Source organism: Phascolarctos cinereus, unplaced genomic scaffold, assembly GCF_003287225.1.
Source record: "Phascolarctos cinereus isolate Bilbo 61053 unplaced genomic scaffold, phaCin_HiC Scaffold_4;HRSCAF=312, whole genome shotgun sequence".
In the NCBI taxonomy this organism is placed as follows: domain Eukaryota; kingdom Metazoa; phylum Chordata; class Mammalia; order Diprotodontia; family Phascolarctidae; genus Phascolarctos; species Phascolarctos cinereus.
This window is the reverse complement of record NW_027555847.1, coordinates 415262981-415287109: the sequence shown is the minus strand read 5'-3', so window position 1 is coordinate 415287109 and position 24129 is coordinate 415262981. Positions and strand designations below refer to the sequence as shown.

The 24129-nt window shown below is 38.2% G+C and overlaps 1 protein-coding gene across 3 annotated transcripts in view; it reads left to right on the top strand.

Moving 5' to 3' along the window:
* The window catches only part of ANKH (ANKH inorganic pyrophosphate transport regulator), a 165364-nt gene extending 141510 nt beyond the window's left edge, over positions 1-23854 (top strand). For all 3 annotated transcript variants that reach the window (XM_021008625.2, XM_078153319.1, XM_078153320.1), the window contains 4 exons: positions 11563-11692; positions 13926-14049; positions 14546-14645; positions 16833-23854. In XM_021008625.2, coding sequence (XP_020864284.1) covers positions 11563-11692; positions 13926-14049; positions 14546-14645; positions 16833-16946 — 468 coding nt within the window. In that variant the 3' untranslated portion in view covers positions 16947-23854. The remainder of the gene's footprint in view (positions 1-11562; positions 11693-13925; positions 14050-14545; positions 14646-16832) is intronic.
* The last annotated feature ends 275 nt before the right edge of the window (positions 23855-24129 follow it).

The window sequence follows — 24129 nt, the reverse complement described above, 5'->3', positions numbered from 1 at the left end:
CTACTTTACACCTAACTTTGCTCTCTATCTCTTGTTTATTCATAAATTGTTCTCTCCATAGGTTTGACAACTTCTGCAGAAGGCCTTTCCAAGTCACCCCATTCCCCAGCCTCCCACTGCTAGTATCCTCCCACTCAGATTCTCTTCCATTTATATGTATCTTATCCATGTGTATAGATATGGATGGATATTGCATTTTGCCTCCTCCATTAGAACAGGAGCTCCTTGATAGTAGGGACTGAGTTTTTGCCTTTCTTTGTATCTCCAGTGCTTAACATAGTGCATTAATCACCTAGTAATTGCTTAATAAATGCTTGTTGACTGACTAGTGGTATGTATCTCTACCCACAACAGGCTTCATAAGGACAGCACACTTCATTTACTAGTCTTGATTATTCACATTGGAAAAACCGTGATGAAGTAGCCAAAAGTATAATCATCCATATATATATATATATATATATATATATATATATATATATATATATATATATATATATATATATATATATATATATATAAAAAATGTGTTAAAATTCCTTTTTTAAACTATAGCTAAGCATCCCAGTTGTGGTGATGACACAGTCATTTATGTGTTCCCACTCCTCCAGCCAAAGACATACATTTTGCATGATGTCCGCAGAAGTTGGGGTGCTATAAGATTCGAGGTGTAGCTCACTTTAAGCTGCTGAAACATCTGGCTATCCTGGTAAAACTGCATCCTCTCATCCAGTCCTGTCAATGACACATTTGCAGGATGCCTCGTAGGAGACTGGATACTACAAGATTAAACGTGTAGCTCCCTTGAGAACTTTGGGATGCCAAAGAGTTTTGTTAGGTGGGCAGACCTTGCTTCTTATTTGCAGATCTTTCTAATCATCTACTTTTTTTTGTTTTTAGCTTTTCTAAAACATGTATAAAAGTATTTGACCTTTCAGGATGTGGAATCTAGGCCTGGATGTAGTGTGTTTTAGTGGCTTACTAGCAAGGTGAATTTGATGCCTGCGTTCCATATTTTTTTTACTTTAATGTTCTATAAAATCCTTACAGTTACATTGTTCATTACCTATACAGATCTGGTTAGAAGAGGTCAAATCTTATGCCCTAACATAACCAATATGCAGTGGGGGAGGGGAGAAGAATCTGGACCTATGGTTCGTTAATGTATGGTGAAGAAACTCCCCCTCCCTCCCCTCCTCCTGGCTGATGCAAATGTGCACCTGTTCTAAAACCTAATCTTAGGGAATTAGGTGAAGCACTGAGAGGTTTAGTGATGTGCCCATGGTCACCCTAGTAAGCATTAGTGTCAAGATTTGAAAAGTCTCTGAACTGTAAATCCAGCACTCTTTGCACTATAACCATCCTTTATGGTAACCAAAAAAAAAAAAAACAAAACCCTTCATAATGTAATATAATATAAATCTCCTGTAACATGGGTGAAAATCTTGCATACACACATGTCCAGATGAGGCTATATATGAAATTTACTATATTTACAATTGCTTAGAAAATTTTATTTCATCATCTTATGGTTATTAATTAATGGGATATAAACTACTGTGTTTCATACTTAACTTGACCTTTACAGTAGTTTATAGTTTGTATATGAAGAGCAATCCTCAACTGAGTACAATAAAGGTAGTAAATCTGGCTGCTAAAAAAATGAACAGTGAGCAATCTCCTGAAGATAGATAAATTCAGAATTACAAATTTTGTTGTAAACTCCAATTCTTATTAGAGGCATTTTAAAACCAATATAGCTGGGCCTCAGAAAAAGCATCGCAACTTGTCCGATTAAAGAGAACCAGGTTGCTCTTACCATTTTTTTTTTTTAGCTAGGCAGTGGGGTTAAGTCTTGCTCAAGATCACACAGCTAATACGTGTTATGTGTGTGAGATTGAATTTGAACTCAGGGCCTCCTGAATCCAAGGCCAGTACTCTATCCACCCTGCCACCTAGCTCCCCCTCGCGCCATCTTTTGATCATCACCCTCTAATGAGATAATGGAATAGCAGTCTTGCCACTTGGGCTCTAGAAATTGTAATGCTGCCATAGCTCTGTGAAATAAAATGTATTCATTGCATTCTAGATAGGAAAGTGTTAATGTCATTGGGTCCTAGCAGCATTTAAAGACTGCAGGGTCATCCTGGTGTTAGCTTCTGGGGCGTTTTCTCTTCTTGGGGCTCAGATCAGACAGTCAGGTCAGGGCGCCACTTTGCGGGGGGGAGGCGGCGCTGGGCCCATGGCGGCGCTGAGGCGTGGGCGGAGCTGCCGGGGCCGGCCTGGCAGCCAGGCAGGAGCCGGCGGCGTGGGCGGCAGCGGTGCTTCTCGCAGGGGAAGGTCGCCATCGACGAGGACGTGGCCGAAGCTGATAACCATTTCCACTGTCGAATGTAATGACTCTGGTGATCATGCAGCTGGAGACAAGGGCGGCAGAGTGGTTATGTTTCAGAACGAACAAGCTGGTCTTGAAGCTGCTCGGCCTGGGACATGAGGCTCGGTCTGCAGTTTCCTAATAAAAGCCGTCCTCATCCTAGGGGCGAATATAATGTTTGCAGTACCTTTCAAAGTCACGAACCTGAATTTGACTATCTGAAAAGCCTAGAAATTGAGGGAAAAATTAATAAGATTAGGTGGTTGCCGCAGCAGAACGCTGCTCACTTCCTGCTGTCTACCAACGATAAAACTATTAAATTATGGAAAATCAGTGAACGAGATAAGAGAGCAGAAGGTTATAACCTGAAAGATGAAGACGGGAGACTCGGAGACCCTTTCAGAATCACAGCAGTACGGGTTCCCGTATTGAAGCCTGTGGACCTGATGGTAGAAGCAGGCCCTCAAAGGATGTTTGCCAACGCGCACGCCTGTCACATCAGCTCCGTCTCTGTCAACAGTGATCATGAAACACCTCTCTGCCGATGACCTGAGAATCAATCTATGGCATTTAGAAATCACCGACGGAAGCTTTAGTATCCTTCTTGTGTGATCTGCCAATAGAAGAGTTCAGCACCTTTGCTTTTTGGAGGGCGGGGATGTAGCAAGTAGCCCAAGTCCTTGGCACATAAGAATCTCAACAAATCGGACTTGGGCCCTGAGATCTGTAGGTGGATAGAAGTTTTAAACTCCATTAGGAGAGGGGAAAAAAACAATGAATCTTGACTCTTACCAGAATCCCTTAGTTATTTTGCAAAAAAAAAAAATCCAGTTAAAAAGATCCGGCAGTCAGTCAATATTTACTAAGTACCTACTGTGTGCTAGGCATTGTGCTTGGATAAGAAAACTGAACTGACCTTTTGCTGGGGAAATTAATGGTTGTCTGATCACTGTTTAATGAGACTGACTTTGTAAAGACCACAGTTTCCTTGGATATCATATTTTAAAATGAGAAGAGAGCATGAGTTTAACCCAAAGCCACAAAAACCTTGATTCAAGCCATGCCTGTGATACATACTAGATCTGTGAGCCTCTCTAAATTATTTAACTTCTCTGAGGCAGGGGTTGTTTACCTGGGATCCACCAACTTCTAAGAAATCCATAGATAGATTTCAGGGGTTATATGAACTTGAATGGGGAAAAAAAATCGTATTTTAAAATAAATAAATGAAATAGCCTCCAAGTGAAATTTATCATTTGCTTCAATTATTTAAAAGCATTATTCTGAGATGGGATCCACAGGCTTCATCAGACTTCCAAAGGGGTCTCTGTTTTAAGTGTAAATTAGAGAGAAGGAAATCATCAAGCATTTATTAAGTACCTGCTGTGTTCCAAGTACTGTGTTAAGTCCTAGTGATACAAAACAAGGCAAAGAAATAGACCTTCCTTTCCTGGAGCTCACAGTCTAATGAGGGAAACAACATGTAAATGTGATATAGACAAGATACATCCTAGATATATAAAGGATAAACTGGACATCATCTAGGAGACAAAGCACTGAGCTTAAGGAGGAATGGGAAATGCTTCTTGAAGAAGGTAGAATTTTAGCAGAGATTTGAAGGAAGCCAGGGCAGCTAAAAGGCAGAAAGGAGGAGAGAGACAATTCCAATCATGGGGGATAGTCAGTGACGATACCCAGTCAGGAGATGGAGTTTTGTGTTTGAGGAACAACAAAGAGCCCAGTATCCCTGGTCCTAAAAGCATGTTAGGGTGCGTTGGGTGGAAGAAAATGGGAAAGATAGAAAGGGACCAGATTATGAAGGACCTTAAAAGCCAAAAAGAAGATTTTATATGTGATTCTGGAGGTAAGAAAAAGCCACTGACACTGATTAAACAAGGGATGGGAAATCAGTTTGACAGCTGAGTAAAGAATGGACTAGGTGGAGAGATACTTGAGGCATGTGAAGTGATGAGGACCCAATCCAGGTACGGTGGCAGTGTCAGAGGAGAGAAGGGAGCATACATGAGAGATGTGAGGAAGGCAGAATTGACAGGACTTAGATTCGATGGGGGTGGGGGGTGATTGAGGAGTCAAAGATGGCATCTCTTTTGGCAGAGATAATTTCCTCACCTGGGAATTCCCTATATCATTGAAATCACAGGTCCAGTCCCTATCATGAATATATTTAAACACATGGAGACTCTGTTGGCAGGTAGACTAAAAGTCTGCCCTTTTTGGTCTAGTGGTTTTAATCGGGCTTCAATGGTCAATTTTGTCACTAAAAAAAAAATCACGTGTTCTTCTCTAGGAGCTTTTAAAAATAAAGAACTATGCTGTTTTTGGTAACTGCAAAATTCACATAAAGATAATTGTAATTATAATCTTATAATGATGATAGCCAGTGTATTCCCACTGAAGCCAGGAGTCAAATTGAGGAGTTAGAGATTTTTTAAAAAAGAAGTTTTGTTTGTGCTTTTACATGAAATTGGTATATTTTTCAGCATAGGCTTGCCTGAAGTAGATCTTTCTGTCAGGTTTTGTAGTAACAAAATAGTAACAGCTCTAGCTGTACTTTGGAATTGTTTGGATGAGGATTCAGAGTACATATCTCTATGACACAAATCCATGATTGGGCAATTAGGTTACATTCTGAGAACTTGCCTAGTAATGACCTGGGTGTCTTTGTAATATCATATTACTTACCATGGGACAAAGGCATGGAATTGTGTGAATGGAATATTGAACAATGAGGCCAGAATAACCCCATGAAGCTTCCTCCTAACCCCCTGTGTTTCCTGTGCCCTCACTGATGTTTGCCAAGGTGGGTATAACAGCGACCATGAGTCACACCATGTTTCCCTGAGCAAAGTGTTGAAATTGTCTCTCTCTCTCTAACTCTATTCCTAGAGCATTCCTGGAGTTATGCCTAGTATAACACTATCATCAAGGTCTTAATGGTACTTATTGCAACATTTAAATTTTTAAGATTCCTTTTCTGAGGTCTTGTGATACATTGTCAAGTTTAACCCCCTTTTTTGCTTTTTAATTTCTAAAAATTATTTTTGGCTCCATGTTGTTAGTAATGTTATCATTGTGTCTTGAATCTTGACTCTGTGTGTTTTCCTCTAAAGTTTGAGCCACCATCCATCTCTTATAAAGCAATAATGCTTCCAGTTAGACTCCCTCATGTGAAAACATCATTGAGGAGAGAAGAATTGACTTAAATACTTGTAAAATACAGTTAGGCCTGCCTGTCACCCTAGTCTATCAAAACCTGCAAACCATTGTAGGCATGAAAGCCTGTTGAAGCATTAATCCTGGAGCACTCCCTTATTCACTGCAAAGCTGCTAGCTACAGAATAATAAAGACATGTTAATGATTGTTCAGCTTCCCCAAGTTTCCCTGGAAGGCTAATATATATGTCATGCCAATCATGGTTGAGATTGTCCAAATCCCACAATTCATAGAATCTGAGTGTCACTAATTGAATCCAGTCTCTGGGGCAATCCTCACCTGTCTGGAATACTTTAGAGGATCACTGGTCTATGGAAAATATTTTGGATCCAGCCCAAAGCAATAGTGGAGAGGTTTTGGTCCTTGCCAGAATGGAATCAGCCGAGCAAGTCCTGTGCTGGTGATGTCTCAGCATTCTGAGAGAGCATCAGTACCCATAGGGTGTGACCAGTGACACGGCCACACACGTATAGATGACAAAGTCCTTGTGCTAATTTGCTAGATTTGTGGAAGTGCTTTTCCTTTCACGTCAAAGATGTACTTTGCATCAAGCCTGAGTGTTAAATTACCCTCATTTGTCACATTTGAATAGCAATATGACATACTTTCCACATGTTGAAAAAAACACGACAGAAAACTCTGTTGCCCATTTAGATGAAACAGTATGTTTTTTTAAAAAGTATTCAGTGGTGATTCTCTCTAACCCACCTAAATTCTTTCAAAATAAGATCATTACCATTTTTAAATCCTTAAAAGACTTTCCTTATTTTTTAAGTAGTGAATCTTTTGCTGGTGTCTGAGTAGACAAAATAACCACAAAAGGTATTTGTACTTATTTAAGTATATTTGTTGTGCTTTATGATTATATTCCCCTTTTCACTCTCCAAGCCAGTTGAAAGTCCCTTGACTTTTCTTTATTCTTTTTTTAATTTAATTTTTTATTTTTAATTTTATTTTTTTTTAATTACCAGAATACTTCAGAAGCTCATGAGTAGCAAAGCAGATACCGGCCTTGGAAAAAGACAAAAAAATCCACATGTTACTTTTAGTCTGAGAGACCAGGAAACCTTGCAATAGAAATGGGAAACTTGAAGTATTAGGCAAATGAATCATTTACCCAAGGCCCCAAAGCAAGTCAGAAGAAAAAGTGCAAAACTACTTTCTTAGTTGACTTTGCCTGAGAGTTAGTGGAAGTGTCCTTGTGTGACCTTCCTTCTCACTAGAAGTTAGGTAGACATATTGCCAAGAGGGAGGTCAAGAGGGAAGATATAAGTTAGCCAGAAGCCGTGCTTTCATTTCCTCCACCACTCTTGGGCGATCCCCAGGAGGTCCCCTAAGTGTAATGTGGCTAAGGAAGAAGGTCCCTGTTATTGAGGAACCAGATAATGTTAGAAAAGGAACTCTGGGAGTGGGTAGAGTAACAATGGCTGTGTCCATTTGGCCCAGGACAGTTAGTGAGGAGGAAAAAGGTATTAGGCCGAGGAGTATACTACATTGGGGGAGGTGTTGATACTGCCCAAGTGCCAAATAGGTACAGTGCTTGGATAAACTGGGGAGAGGGAAACCTCTTCATTATATTCTGCTTTGTACTTATATTATTAATGTGTAAACAAGCATTTTTACTGTTTCTCACACAGGATATCTCTGGTGAAGGGTCCTGTCAATTTGCAGTGTTAGACATGACAAATACAGATTTCCTTCAAAGCACTTTCATGAAGATATTTGTTTTCATAGTTTTTTTAATGAAATGCCATAATATCCCTATGTAATTTGTCAGTCAACAAATATTTATTAAGCTCCTGCTGTGTGCCAGGCACTGTGCTAAGTGCTGGAGGCAGGTAGTGCTAGTAACCATATTTCTTCATGAAGAAGCCTGAGGCCTGAAGAGATCATGACCTGGAAAAGTCTGACTATCCATAGGTCAACCTAGGACCATGGTGGATCTCCTGGCTCCCAGATTAATAAACAGAGAATTATTCTAACCTCTACTGTGCCTTTTATACCAGCCTCTGGAAGCCTGATAATTAGGTAGGGTAGTCTCTACCCACCAGAAGGAATCATTTTTGATGCACCAGACCAGAACTATTTCACTAATAACACGCTTGACTTTGCTTTCTTACTTGGTTTCAGGTCTTATGACCTCAATAAGAGTGTGAAAGACTTGGAGAAACATAAAGTAACATACATGCATAAGTATTATTATGATGTCATTGAATGTCTAATATAGTGCTTGGTTTTGGTTTCCCCAAAAGCTTGTGGATGAAAATGTGATTTTTAAATTTAAGTCATTTTAGGTAAAAAGTTAGTAAAAACCCCAAACTTCCTCAATCTCTCAACAAGCATGTTAATGTTGAGCCGAGAAATCCTTCTAAAATGCAGTGGGGTTTTTAACAAGAACATGTTATCCCTTCCCACCCACCCCCCCCCCGGTCCCATATTTTATTAGCAGGACCTTCCAGTTGAACCATAGTCTACACTTTACAGAGTAACCACCTAAAGTATAAGACACAGGTGTTATTAACCCTGTCTTACAATCTTATAGTTTGGGCTCAAAAGGGTTAAGTGACTGGCCAAGGATCACACAGCTAGTAAGTGGCAGTGTAAGTGGATATTTCTTTCTCCAATTGACCCTGTGGCCTCTGTCCATCTGCTCCTTGCTGACACTTCTCTTAAGGTTTCCCAGGACTGCTGTGTTCTCAAAGTTCCTTGCAGACTGAGGTATCACTGAAGGGATATAAATCAATATAGCTGCAGTACCTGCAGACCTCTTGGCAATAGAGAATTCTAAGTGATTTCATATATTCTACCACAGAATCAATTGCTCATTTCCTGCCACTGAATATGGGAAAGTAGAGTGATGATGGCAGCAGTATGGATAGTATTCCAATTGCAAGGTCTGCTAAGTTCACCACTGTTCATTCATTCATTCATTCAATCATTCAGTAAGTGTTCACTCTGTGCCAGGTGCCAGAGATATAATGACAAACAGGACAGTCCATCCCCATAAGAAACTTTCATTCCATTCTGTTTGTTATGGCTCATAGCACTATATATCTGGAGCTGAAAGGGACCTCAGGTCCCTCAGATGAGGAAAGGGAGGTCTAGATGTGAAGTGACTTGCCCAGGGTCACACAGGCAGTGTGTCAGATGTGGGATTTGGACCCAATCTTCTGATGCCAAATCAGTTGCTCATTCCACTGTACCACCTTGCCTATCTGAAACAAAATGATTGGTAGTTAGAGGATGATTGTGGAATCTACAAGAAACCATTCAAGAATACCTTCCCAATTAATAAAAAGAAATGCAAAGAAAGGTGTCATAACTGTGTTATGAAGCAGCAATCATCATAACTACTTGGTACTGACTAAGAAGTAGAGTGGTGGATCAGTAGAATAGGTTAGGTACACAAGACACAGTAGTCAATGACTATAGTATCTACTATTTGATAAACCCAAAGACTGTAGCTTCTGGGACAAGAACTCAATATTTAACAAAAACTGCTGGGAAAACTGGAAAACAGTGTGGCAGAAACTAGGCATCGACCACCATTTTATACTGTATACCAAGATCACGTCAAAATGGGTACACGATTTAGACATAAAGAGTGAAACTATAAGCAAACAAGGAGAGCAAGGAATAGTTTACCTGTCAGATCTATGGAGAATGAAAGAATTTATGACCAAACAAGAGATAGAGAATATTATGAAATGCAAAATGGATAATTTTGATTACATTAAATTAAAAAGTTTTTGCACAAAGCCAATGCAACCAAGATTAGAAGAGAGGCAAAAAGCTGGGAAACAATATTTATAGCTAGTGTCTCTGATAAAGCCTCATTTCCAAAATATGTAGAGAACTGAGTCAAATCTGTAAGAATACAGGTCATTCCCCAATTGATAAATGGTCAAAGGATATGAACAGGTGGTTTTCAGATGAAGAAATTAAAGCTATCTGTAGTCATATGAAAAAATGCTCTAAATCACTATTGATTAGAGAAATGCAAATCAAAATGATTCTGAGGTACCATGTCACACCTATCAGAATGGCTAACATGACAAAACAGGAAAATGATAAATGTTGGAGAAAATGTGGAAAAACTGTGGAACACTAATGCATTGTTGGTGGAGTTGTGAGCTGATCCAGCCATTCTGGAGAACAGTTTGGAACTATGACCAAAGGGCTATAAAATTGTGCATACCCTTTGATCCAGCAATACCACTACTAGGTCTGTATCCCAAAGAGATCATTAAAAAGTTGGAAAAGGACCCACATGTACAAAAACATTTATGGCAGCTCTTTTTGTGGTGGCAAAGAATTGAAAATTGAGGGGATACCCATCAATCAGGAAATGGCTGAACAGATTGTGGTGTGTAAATGTAAAGGAATACCGTTGTTCCATAAGAAATGGTGAGCAGGCAGATTTCAGAAAAACCGTGAACAACTTTCGTGAACTGATAACTGTGATAACTGAGTGAGGTGAGCAGAACCAGGAGAACACTATATAGTAACAGCAACATTGTGCAATGACTTAGACTTAAGCTTTTCTTAGACTTGGCTTTTCTGAACAATGCTATGATCTAAGACAATTCCAAAAGACTCATGATGGAAAGAACTATGGAGTCTGAACGCAGATGGAAGCATACTATTTGCTTGTTTTTTGTTGTTGTTGTTTTTCTTTTTTCTTTCTAATGGTTTTTCCCTTTTGTTCTGATTATTCTTTTATAACATGACTAATGTAGAAATATGTATAATGTGGTCATACACATATAGCCTATATCAGATTGCATGCTGTCTTGGGGAGGGGGTGGGGAAGGGAGGGGTGAAAACTTAGAACTCAGAATCTTATAAAAGGGAATGTTGAAAACTAAAAATTAATCAATTAATTAATTGATTAATTAATTAAAAAGGAATACCTTCCCAGGCAGGCCTGATAAGTTGGTATCAAGTGAGTTATATGAAATCCTCTCTGGTGTCAGCCTCCATAAGAATTTCAAGGTGTCCCTGTACAGGTTTAAAATGTGTTTCCTCCTTATCTTTAGCTATTCCTTCTTTTTTCTTATTAATGTATTTTATTGATATTCTTTTTCTTTACATCATTGTCTCTTCCTAATGACCCCTTAGCTCCCCTATAATAAATGAGTAGTCTAGTAAGACGAATCGGCATAATGACTATGTCTGTCAATGTGTCTTGTCAACTACAGCTCTGCAGATAGGCAGAAGGAATGAATGCTCCACCATTAAGTCCTCTGACATCATGATTGACCACTGGAGTCTATCAGTGTGTTTTCCTCTGCATTACTGAGATGGTCATATACGTTGTTCTAGTTCTGCTTACTTTGTTCAGCTTTAGTTCATACAAGCCTTTTCAAATTTCTCCCACTTCTTCATGTTTATTTTTTCTTATGGTACAATAATATTCCATTATACTTCTAGACCATAATTTGTTCAGCTGTATCCTAATTGATGGATAACTACTTTTCAAGGTTGTTATGAGGATCAACTGAGATAATATTTGTAAAGTGTTGAGTAGGTACTTATTAATAAATGTTTATTCACTTTGCCAAACCCCTTTTTTTCCATTTCTTTGCTACTACCAAAAGAAAAAAAATGCAATTATGTGTGTGCTGATATATATGAAACTTTTCCTTCTGTGTATGACCTCCTTGTGACACATTCCTAGTGCTAGAATTGCTGTGTCAAAGGATATATGCAATTTAATGGGGATTTTTTTTAGTGTAATTTGAGATTGTTTCCCAGAACAATTGGACCAATTCATAGCACATTACTGTGGCTGTTTTTCCTCACAGCTTCTCCAAAATTTACCATTTTTATCATTGCCATCTCTGCCAGTTTGGTTGTGAAATATAACCTCATTTATTTTAATTTACGTTTCTCTCACTAATGATTTGGAATCTGCTTTCATGATTGTTTAATAGCTTTTATTTCCTTCTAGCTCTGCTTTGTGATGTTTTGGACCCCCAACGTTTCAGAGAAGATTTTGATTGACATCATCGGAGTGGACTTTGCCTTTGCAGAACTCTGTGTTATTCCTTTGCGCATTTTCTCCTTCTTCCCAGTTCCAGGTAAAACTTCCTGATTGCCTTTCCCTTTGGTCTTCTTATTTGGGAGTAAATAGTTTATCGAAACTACATTTTTACAAGGAGATTTGATAGAGGAAAGAAAAAAAAAGATGTAAAAAATCAAGAAAGTAGTACTAATAATAATATAGAACTTTATGTACTTTGCATGTGCTGTGTCATTTGAGATAAACACAGGTGGCAGTTTAAAAGACAACAGAGGCAATAAAATGAGGGTCAGAAGAAGGATGGTTGGCTTTACTAGCAGGGCTGGGGAAGAAACTTGAGGGTGTGACCTGGAATACTAAGAAGGAAAATAATGATAGTTTAAAACAATTGGAAAATTAGGGCACTGAAATGCCAAAAGATAGCAAAGAATCTACAGGTTGAGAAATGTTCCAGAGTGATTAAAAAAGTACAAAATACATTTTGTCATTATTTGCCCACAGTACAGTAAGAACAGGGTAGAGCAGTTGAGACAGAATTTCCAAGTCATGGCCGCTTTTAGACTCAGCGACTTCCTAGACCACAGCAACAAGCCTCTGCACATGCTGCTGCTTTCGTTTTCTTGGGCATCAGCAGAAACTGTCCAATGAGCAGGTAAATGCAGATTTATGGAAGAACCAGACCCGTATTGATCAGGGTTCACTGAACAAATATTGAATTGTGAAGTAGCCAGAGTAGGAGCTGGCTGTATTCGCATGAAATAAAACTTGTCCTGGCCTTGTGTGTGAGATAGGTTTGTAAAGAAGGCCCAGCATTGTAGTGACTGGTCCCAAAAGCAATGAGGCATCTGTGTGTCTGCAGTTTAGAAGAATATTTCTTGTCTAAAAACAGGAATTGTATCTTTCTGGGCCTTTGTTTTCTCTTCCCTAAAATGAAGGAGATTGAACTAGATGATCTTTAAAGTTCCTTGTAGCTGTAAAATTCTGTGTTTCCTTCCTCATGTTGTGGCTAATCAAATTAACATGTGGTTTGTCACTTCCTTAACCAGACAAAACTATTTTTTACTAAAAAAGTAAAATGAACTATAAAAGTTAACTGGCCTCTCCAGTGGGAAGTTAACACACATAGTTTCACGGGAATACAGCCGATAAATTTTCTCTTTCCATGAACTGTGCCCTAGAAATTAGATTTCCTCCCCCAACAGAGAGTACTTTTTCCTCCAGTGTTTGTTTGCCTGATGCTGGCTCAGCAGAGGCTCAGGCCCATTGTCACTTGTTTAACTGTAGCTGGCTGCTACTTTTCAAAAGATGCAAGCATGCTGTCCTCTTTAAGTCCCTTCAAAATGCAAAACTTTAAGGGAGGTTCCAGATGGAATAAACAGACATTCTGGGCTTTCCTTACTAAGAAAAATCAGTTTGATCTTTCATTAAGCAAGAGTCCCTTGTGTAACAGTCAGCATGTGTTTTTTGAGTACCTAACTCATACCTAGGCAGTCTGAGAGCTCTAAAAGAAGCATAACACGTGATCCTTGACCCTACCTGGAGCTTAGGGTCTAATTAGGGTGATAAGATCAGCACACAGGAAATATACCCTACAAAGAAGCATATTATTTGGGACCAAAACAAATTCTGCAGACAATGCATGTTACAGAACTTCAGAGAAAGGGGATATTGACATGGAAGTCAGTGGACCAAGGGAGCTGCAGGCAGAGGAAAGACATGACCTATGTGTCATGGGGGTGGGGGTAGGACTGGACAGACTGACGGGAAGGAAGATGAAGAACATTGGAACAGAGTGTGGAGACAAGATGAGGAAGTGCTTGGTTTGGGGAAATAAAAAGTCTGCCAGTTTTGTAGGACAATAAGAACTGCAAATGGAACACAAGATTGGATGAGTAAGATATGCATTCGAGAGGACGGGGTACTAAGCAAAGTATTTCATTAAGATTTGTTTTGTTATTGCTATTTTATTGCAAGGAACTTAGGTTCCTATTAAAATTCCTTCAAGTGAACCTAAACAAGAAAATTAAGCAACAGTGGGCCAGGAAACCAAGCAGAGATATGTTTAATACATGTGGGGTGCTACCAACCAGCCCCTTAAGACTTGACTACCCCTTTGCCTCAGCCTAGAAGCCTTCATAAATAATCTATTAGGGAAGAAAGTAGCCTCCAAACATATTGTAATCTGGACTTGTCTGAATATGGAGGACCCTGAAAGCCCCTAGCAGAAGTGGGGGCAAAGGAGTCCTGAGAAAGGCTATCACTTGATGCCCTTTTCCGCTCTCTCTGAGCAGTCACGGTAAGAGCGCACTTGACGGGTTGGCTGATGACACTGAAGAAGACCTTTGTATTGGCCCCCAGCTCCGTGCTGCGCATCATCGTCCTCATCACTAGTCTTGTAGTCCTGCCTTATATGGGGTAAGTAGCTTTTCTGACTTCTGTACAGGATGCCATTAGGGACATGGTCCTCATTTCCTTCAAAAGTGTGACATCTAGAGCTTAAGATCTGTGTTTTCACATACAAGTCTCCAGTGTGTCTGGATTTAGAACTAGAACTGGCTTGTTGTTTACTGCCTTTGAACCAGCAAAACTCAGATCAGAGGAGGGTTACGGTCATTTCTGATTAATGGGGATAACGATCACTAATTACCAAGCAGCAGAAGATTTGCACAGCTGTGTTTCCCCTGTAGTGAAAAACTCCACAGGTAGGAAATACAAAGTTTCACAGCAAGTTACTAGTTTTAGAATGCAAGCTCTGTCATTAAATATCAGGACTCTCTTCTCATTCTCAACTTTAACCTTAGATGATTTAAAATATTTGCGGTAGCATTTCTTTTGTGCTCGGTGTACTTTTTTATTTGTGCCATGGTTTGGGGTTATATTTTTTAAGGATACATTTTTCTCTTATTCTCAGGGTTCATGGAGCTACCCTAGGAGTGGGGTCACTCCTAGCTGGTTTCGTGGGAGAATCTACCATGGTTGCAATAGCAGCTTGTTATGTCTATAGAAAACAGGTAAGATGTTGATTAGCCTCAGCAGACAGTCACTCCATGAATACTCAATCAACCAACAAGCATTTATTGAGAACTTAGTGGGCCCTGGGATAGGTGCTGGGGATACGAAGGCAACAGGAAAACTACGTCAATGCCATAGCTGATGCTAAATTAGGACTATTTGGTATATTCTTTTCAAGCCCACTTCACAGTCATCCTTATGAAATCAGTATCATTAGAAAATCTTTGGAGAGAATTGTTGCTGCTGTTTAAAATCTCCCCTCACACCCTGTACCTTCCAGCCAAAATGACCTGCTTGTTTGTCATACGTGAAGTATCCTTTCATATCTCTGCCTTCCTCGTGCTGGCATGTGCTCCTTCCTCCCCTCTGCCTCTGGGGACCCCCAGCTCCCTTCAGGGCTCAGCTCAAGGACTTACTTTCTTCTTCAAGAAGCGCTTCTTGTTCTGTCTGTTGGTGTTGGTGGTGGCATTGTTCCTTCATGTTCGAAGAGGAGCAGTGACATCACAGGTGACATCTTGACGTGCCTGTAAATTGGACTGAAGGGATACAGAGTTGTGCAGATTTATTGGCCTCACTTTCTTTTCCTGAGTCATCAAAATCCAGTGGAAGGACAAATGTTAAGACAACTGGTGATGGCCCAGAATGCAGTGGAGGACCTTGGCATCTCCAATGCCTGACCAGATTCTAAGCACTCCACAGTGTCAGCTTCAGCTATCTTCATGGCCATTGGAACAAATTATTCTCATTTGCCCATTCCACCATTGTTAGTAGATAGGCAGAAAGGAAACTAGCATTTCTTAAGTGCCTGCTATGTGCCATACACTATGCTAAGTGCTTTACTTGATCATTGATCCTCACAGCAATCCTGGGGAGGTAGGTGCTATTATTATCATCCCCATTTTACAGTTGAGGAAATTGAGACAAATAGAGGTTAAGTGACTTGCCCAAGGTCACACAGCTTGTAAGTGTCTGAAGACAGATTTGAACTCAGGTCTTCATGACTTTGGGCCTACTCCAACCAATGTGCCACCTAGTACCCCCAAAAAATATTTTTTAAATATTGGCCTTGTATTTACCTGTCTGTGAACATGTACCCCACAAGTTAAATACAAACTCCTTGAGAGCTTGTATGTATATCTTCAGTGCTAGCACAATTCCTGACACAAAGTGTGTGCTTAATAAATGTTTACTGATTGATTGCCCGATTCCCTACGTAACTTTCTATTTGACTTCCTTACCACAAAAGCAAATTCACTTACTACATTTGAAAAACATTTTCAAAGCCATAATGTCATTTGATGTTTAGGTCTTAATAACAAAAAAAAAATGGTTCTCTGCCTAAAACAAAACAAGCAGGACCAGAAATTTTGGAAGTAACGTATTATAACTGTTAACTTTTTTGTTCTTTTAGTGGAAACATCCTAAAAGGATTTCTGTAGTCTTGCTACTTTTGCCACAACAGACTGAAATCACAGAATCTAAGTAACAGAACATAAATTCTCTGAGGATGGGATTGATTTTTCATTTTTTCTTTGTATACCTAGCACGTTAAATAGCGCTGTGCCCCCGAGATGTGCTTAATAAAAAATGCTTATTGGATTAGACTGAGGAAATCCTGAAGAAATAATTATTTTTCATACCTTCAGGGATTCTTCTATTTACCTCTTGAACTACCTTTGCCTTTAAAGAATGTCACAGTAAAATGGGTGTGTGTGTGTGTAATAAAACTTTTGCCATCCTTCAAAGTGAAGCACAATGACCACTTTCTGAATTTTTCCCAACAACTGCCTGCTTCCTGAACCTCCTATCCCACTTGTCGTTATGTGGATTTTGTCACTTAATAATGCCCTGCAACAGGTTGGACTCTAATTGCTTGATGATTATATATTTAACCTCACTAACAAAACTGTAATATTCTTAAGAAGAGGAGTCGTATCTACCTTGTAGCTCTCATTGCACCTACCAGTGTTAAATATACAGTAAATATTCAATAAATATTTCAGGTATTAACTGAATTTTTGGCCAAAATGATATGCATGCCCTCCATCAAGATATAAGTAAACAATCACCTAAGATTTTTATGTAGCATATTCTGTCTTATGAACGGTCATTGTTCCAGGGTCAACTTGTATTGACCTTTGGATTATGCCTGTATCCTTGTATTTATGAATTCTTCTTTGATCTAGAAAAAGAAAACCGAAAACGAGTCAGCCACAGAAGGTGAAGACTCCGCCATGACTGACATGCCTCCAACAGAGGAAATTACAGACATCGTAGAAATGAGAGAAGAGAATGAATAAAGACATGAGATGATGTGACTGATCACCACACCACAGAGACAGTTGGAATAATACTTTAGCATCTTTTCTTCTTTCATCTTGGGGTTTTTTTTTGTTTGTGTGTATTTTTTTTTAAATGAAAGAGGCCTTGATTTAAAAGGTTTCAGATAAATTCTCTAGCATACTGGGTATGCTCACATTGATGTGGGACCTAAAGAGAGGTCTTTTCTTTTTCTCTTTTTTTTTTAAATGGAATTAGTTTTTCTGCACCATAAAAAACTAAGAGACATGGCTGCATCATAGTAGAAGTTGTCTCCATTGTTGAAGCCTTCACTTCCATTGGACAATCTGCATTTGTCAACCAAAGTCCTGCTGTGTGTCTCTGTGCCATTGGCTACATGGCTACTCGTGCCCTTTGGCCACGAACTCAACTCCGGTTTCTTGGTTTTTTTCTTCCTCTTTTTTAGGATCACAAGGTTGAAAAATACAGTATCTAAAAGTTGAATTTTCTTTTACTTGCTTGACAATAACGTGGCTGTATAAACAGATATAACCCTTGTGGCCTAATGTATTCCTCTTGCCCGTGGATTTATAAACTGTCTACTATTAAAATACAGAGGGTTAAGAGGCTAAATTCAGGAAGAGTCAAAGTCTGTTCAAAGGAAGAGAATTGCGAATGGGCTTCATTGAAATATGGAAATAATTTTTTATAGTCTGAGAGATCACTGGGGTAGCAAAAATGAATCATAACTCAACAGTTGTATTTCATTTTACATAAGAGATTCAAAGAGGGTTGTGTTTTGTTTTGTCTCTTTAATATCCTAGTATATACGTCAGTGTTTTTTAGTCATGTCACATTACCAGATTTCAAGTCTTTTTGCATGCCATTACCTGCTTTTCATTCTCCTATCCTGAAGGTGGCACTACAGGTAGTTGAATGGAGCATTCTAACTGATTTTGGTTTTGGTTTCTTCAAGAGAACTGAAAGCTTTATCTAGGTCATAATCTAGCAATCTTGTGCTAGATTGGTGTATTAATAACTTTTTAGGTATAGTTTATTGTATCTTTCTGCCATTCTTATAACTTTGTGGTACTTATAACTCATGGAAAGCACTAGGATATATAGCCCTTTCATGCCATACAATAAAAAGAAGACACTTTATAAAATTACTAAAAATCACTATGTGATCTTCCCTGAAATTAGGCATTTGGAATCAATTTAGTAAAGTATATTTTTCTAAGTTTCAAAAAAATTTCTTTCTTTTTGAATTTTGGGCACATTTAGTTTACTAAATTCTTGGCTTATTCAAAACACTTGAAAACTGACAAAACCTAAATAAAATATTATTTTAAATATATATATACTGTATAGGTTATGTAATTTATTTTAAGCTACAATACATTTCCTATTTTTGCATTTTCAACAAGATGTCTTTAATACAATATGTTGGTTGCCTGTGTGCAAATATAATTAGTTAAAACATATTGTATCAGTGAATATTATGTCTTAGTTGCAGTAGTTGTACTTGGCTCATTACTTGTACAAGTGCAATAAGATTGAGTAAATTTCAGGCAAGATATTTTTCAGTATGGGTGAATGGGGTCTAATTGGGCAGCCTAAGCAGAAAACATTGGAAACAAAATGGTAATACTAGATGGGCAAGGAATAAAAAGCCCTCTGGATTTTTTATTTTGTTTTCAATGTTGTACTCAGATTATTCCTCATAATAAGTTAACTAAGCTGAATAAAGTCAACCTTGTACAGGAACAGTGTTGACATTTAAATTTCTGATACACAATATCCCCTGGGCATGCCTACATTGTATAGAGAGGCCTATGTACTTCCTAGAGGCCTGACTTGTCATTTTTTTCTTCTCCCACATAGTGAGATGTACAGCTTTATGGCAACAGTAAAGGCAAAATTAAGAAGTAGAAGATGGGAGAGGGAGGTGAATGGGGACAGAGAGCTTATATTTTTGTTTTAGGTACATGGCTAGAAGTTTAAGTAGCAATATGTTTTATTATTTGCGAGTGTTTGATGCTTGTGGAATTGGAGCTAGATTTTTTTTTTAATTAAAAAAGTTAATTTGTCCCTGAAAATCAGGTACTTAGAGTTTCATTATCTTGAGTTGTGCAAAGTTGTTAAGTTGTTAAAATTGAACTTCAGCAAGCCCCCTTCAAATGTACCGTTCTTGTTGAAGTAACAATGGATACAAAAGAGCAGCAATGTCAGCAAATCCAGACTGGTAGAAACGGTTCTGGTGCTTTCTCGGAATGCCACAAACCCTTCCCCGGGGATGCATCTGAAGAAGACCTCCTGCACTGTAGTTAAAGGAATGGATTTAACACAGAGACTTGAGATCAAAATTGAAATCCATGACAGAGCTCTTCTTCTATTGTGAACAAAGGCTTCACAGAAAGAAAAAGAATATGAAAAGTGAGGAATAGGGATCAAGTAGGACTAGGAATAGGCAAAGTAGACAGCAACCAGGCACACTTTAATCGTTTTAGGTCAGAAAATCTTGCTGTCTGTGAAATATAGGTATTTATCTTGTGATAAATCAAGCCACATGTCCCCTCCCCCACCAAAAAAAAATGCTCTTAAGCCTCTGGTGGAGAAGTAGCCCATGTAATTTTTCAGTTCTTGTTTAGGGTACCAATGCCTTGTCTCATTTCTAGGTGCAACACGTATGCACAGTCTTCCTCCCAAACTGTTGAAAGAGTTGACAAGCCAGTCCTTTGGTTCTGCTTACCACAGAAATGTTGCCACCAAGATTTTTGATGTGGAAGTCAAATAGCTAAGAGATAGATTGAGTAAATCATTTCTTTAGTGAAATAAGAGAAGAACCATGAAGACAATAGGGTTGGCTAACTCTCTTCATATTGACTCATTTGTTGTAGGCTCATTTCAACATTTAAAAAAAATAAACCTGAAGGACGTTTTCATTTGAAAACTTAAAGATAGCGTCTCTGACAGATGATTATCCTGAGATGGAGAATCTTCCTATTTCACATTTCTTTTCTGGCTGCTGGAGGAGGAAGTTATTTTCAATTCAGTTGCCTTCAGTACTTTTTTATTAAGCCGATACAAGGAAATAATCCTGCTTCAAGGAGGAACTTGTATCTCCTGGCACACAAATCTTGCTATAGAAAGGAAATGGACCTCTATTAAGATGTGGACATGCCTGCCAAATATCTCAGGGACTGTTGAGAAATTTGTTTATTAGCAGGAAACCCATGACTTCTTACCAGTTTATAAACTTGGGGATGCAAAATAACTTCTTTAGCACTCCTCTTTGTTTTCTGGGCTTGAATCTGAGATAATAGCATGTACAGTCATAATAAAAGTGGGACAAATTAGTTCATTTTTTCAAAATTCAATCCAACACCTTACTATTATGCTATGCATTGAAATGCTATTATAGATCAGTAGTTTTCCATGAGAGGTAGCTGGGCACCATGGCTAGAGGGCCAGCACTGAAGACAGGAAAACTTGCCTTTGATACATGCTGGCTGTGTGTCTATCGACAAGTCACTTAACAGAGCCCACACACACAAGTCAAAGATAAAGTTACAAATGAGCTGCTGATCTGCATTAAGGGAGAATTTCCATACTCGGAGTTCCCCGAATGGATGAAGTCACAGGTCTGGACCAAAAAAAAAAAATCTCATTTATATAGAAACCAAATCAGTCATTTACATTATCACACCAGATCTTCAAAAGGGATTTGTGAAGTGGTAACTTAAGCGTCATCCTCATTTGATGAGGAAGCTGAGTTTTTGCAGAGTTAAGTGGCTTGTCTGAAGTCATACAGTAAGTAAGAAGCAAAGATAGGACCCAGACCTAGGCAGCAGTGTTCTTTTCACTCAGTAGCTGAGCCCCATTGGGGTTTTGACTAGAAACTCATATGAAATTAAAGCAGGAGCTGTGGCCTTCATTGGCCCTCTCACTCTCACTTTGGCTTCCTCCGTAGTTTGCCCATAAACAGCGGAGAGGCATTTATGTACAGAAGGATTGACATTAAATTCCTAAAATACTGGGGAAGGAAATCACTTGTTATTTGATTACTTTTCCAAACATTTTTGCTTTTTATTTCTTTTTTTCTCTAAACTGAAGACTCCTCTCATTTCTAATTTAGTAGGCTTTTCTGCTGAGGGGAAGGTGGAATTTGCATGTCCATTGATTGAAAATATGTTGATTTTTAAAATCTAAATAGCTCTCTGGATCAGTCTTTTTTTTCTTACCATTAAACTAAAGTAGGATGAGAATATATTTAAAAAAAACAAAAGGGCAAACTATATTTATATAATTGTAATTAAAGAATATTCAATTTAGAAGTATTTGTATTATATTTTAAAACCTTTCCATTTTAATAAACTTTAAGCGAATACCTAAGTTAAACTTTTTTGGTTAATATTAAAGTTAGCCATGGGATCTGGGCTTTTCACTTGGAGGTAAGCTGTTCTCTGAGGTTGGAGTGAGATGCAGCTTATCATAGGATCATAAATTTCTATAAGCCAGAAGAGGAAATGGGTCTTGCCATGACTTGTGGTTTCAAAGGCTAGCTAGTGTGTGTAAGTGTCTTGAATGTGTATGTGTATATGTGTCTGTGTCTGTGTTTATACACAATAGTACACCTTTCTTGAGGATTGTAATCATGGCTTTAAAAGACATAGAAATTCATAGGTATGTTAATACCTGCAATGCACTTTCAGCTAGCTTCCTAAAAATTGAAAATAATGCCTACATTCAGAAGTAAAGTAATTTTCACCATTGCCCTCTGACACATACACAAACACACTCACACATGCAGCAATCACAGAAGCATTTGGCCCTGGACCCTTCCTATTAGAGGCATGCTTCTTGTAAACATTTTAACAAGATTTTTTCTGTGTGGTTATTTTGAATCTCTATTTCTGTAATTTGAAGCAGCACAAATATGTGACAGATCAGATGATGTAATCACTTAAAAAACAGAATGTCTAGCAAATCTGGAGAAAATAGTTCTTTAAAAACATGGTCATTCCTTGTTCCCTGATTTTTTCTTCCAAGGGGGAAACAAAACAAAGTTTAAAAACTATTAGAAACATCCAAAATGTAAGTGAGATGTTCCTTATGTGTTTGCTATAAAAAGTTAGGGTTGTGGGGCAGCTAGGTGGCACAGTGGATAAAGCACTGGCCCTGAAGTCAGGAGTCCCTGAGTTCAATCTGGCCTCAAACCAAACACTTGATACTTACTAGCTGTGTGACCCTGGGCAAATCACTTAATCCAAACTGCCTAAAAAAAACAAAAGTTAGAGTTAAGCATTTGTTCTCAAAGGAGAAAAGGATAAAGAGGAAATGATATGACCTTATTTTTCAAGTTAGGTTCACTTTTCTTCTCTTAGGGAAGACCAGGCACGGTTGGGCCTGTTCTGCTGCTATATTCTTTCTTTAAGAACTACACCAAAGGAAGAACTCCTGGATCAGTTTTAAAAAAAAATAAATAAACCTCTCTTTCCTAAGCCCCAGTGGTTCTGGGGAAACTATAGCCAGTAACTTCAATAATGATTTCCTTTTTATATTTGTTCTGCCTCATTTACAATCAACCAGGCTTCACAAAAGACTACATATATGCATTTTGCTAAAATGCTTTCAACATTAGGTAGACTCAACAAGTTTGTTTTAATATGATACCTGGTTTAAGCATAGGTGATGTAGTTTAAAGTGCACTTTGTTAAAATGAGACTTGACCTCATCCAGTGGCAGTATGTGTATTTCAAGGAAAACGAGAAACAGTCTATTTGGATAAGATATGACTTCTTAATTTTTTTTTTCCTTCAAGAGAACCAGCTGAAAGTGAATCCACTGTTTTACCCTTGCACTTCATGGAAAATTATTTGGAAAGAATTTTTTTTCTTATGAAAATTTTAATGACAGAGGCTCCCTAACTTTGGTCCTGGGAGCTGGTAATGGTGCCTTGGAGAACAGAAAATGGAAACCATTTCTAGGGGAGGGCCAACTCCTGGAGTCTGTGAGTATTAAGGAACCTAAGAGTTCATGTAAAGGATAGTCAAATTTGTTATGAACTGGTACTGAAAGCAGTATTGGAGCCTCAGTGGTGTACAGATGTCAACAACTGTACACTCTATAAAGTTAATCATGTGACCTTCAAGAAATGGCCCTTACACAAAAAAGAAATAATAAGCTCACTACTGGTAAATACATTGCTGGGGGCTTTACTTGAATGTTACTGGGTTTTCTCAACCATCTTCTAATGTAAATGAGTCTAATGTCTAAAAGTAGTAAGAATGAAGAGTTGGATATAAAAAAGAATGGAATAAATCCATGAAGATAGAAGGTTATTCTGTATACTGTGTGTCAGTTTCTTCCAAATGATGAAACAATTATTTTTAAGAAAAATTTCCAAAGATTCAAGGCCCATAACTAGAGGGTTTGAGTCCCTACAGGATTTGGAGTATGGCACAAGGATACTAAAATTAGGGAGTGAGGGGGAGGAAGAGTATGGGAAATGGGAATTTTACCTCGTTCATCATTTTATACCTGACATTACAAGAGATTCACTTGTGCTGTGTGTTCAAAAAACTTTTTTTTAAGGTACATTGGGTGTCATAGTGTATGTGTACTTTAGCTGTCAGTTTATATACTTGTTTCACATCAAAACTGGGTTTAACATAAACCATTGAAATAACTCACATTAAAATATTTGTGCAGCCTTTGATTTTAAAAAAATGACTGCAGAGGTCAGTATAAAGTATGTATTGCATTAATGAGTGCTGTTTATGTATTTAATATAGAGAGATGTAAGTTTTTGCATTGTTAAGAAATTTATCTATGCTTTTTCTTTTTTGGATTTGTGCTCAGATATTGTCAAGTAGCTTTCATAATCTAATTTACTTTAAGTAAAGCTCAACAAGTTTGCATATGATTGAAATTGTTTTCAGTTTTTTTCATTCTGATAGTCAAACCACTTGTCCAGTGCCTCATTAATAGCAATTGCTAGGTGCACAGTTAAGCACAACCACAGTTCCTACAACTTCAAAGAGTAAAATAAAATCCCATTTCTTTCCATCGGTAACCTCCTTCCAAACTTCACCCCTGAAAAGTTCTTTGTCTAGCATAATTGTTTATTCAGTTCAAGTCCATTTAATGTAAGTCTGTCTCCTGTGGAAATGACTTTATTTCCTATGTTTTTAATAATCT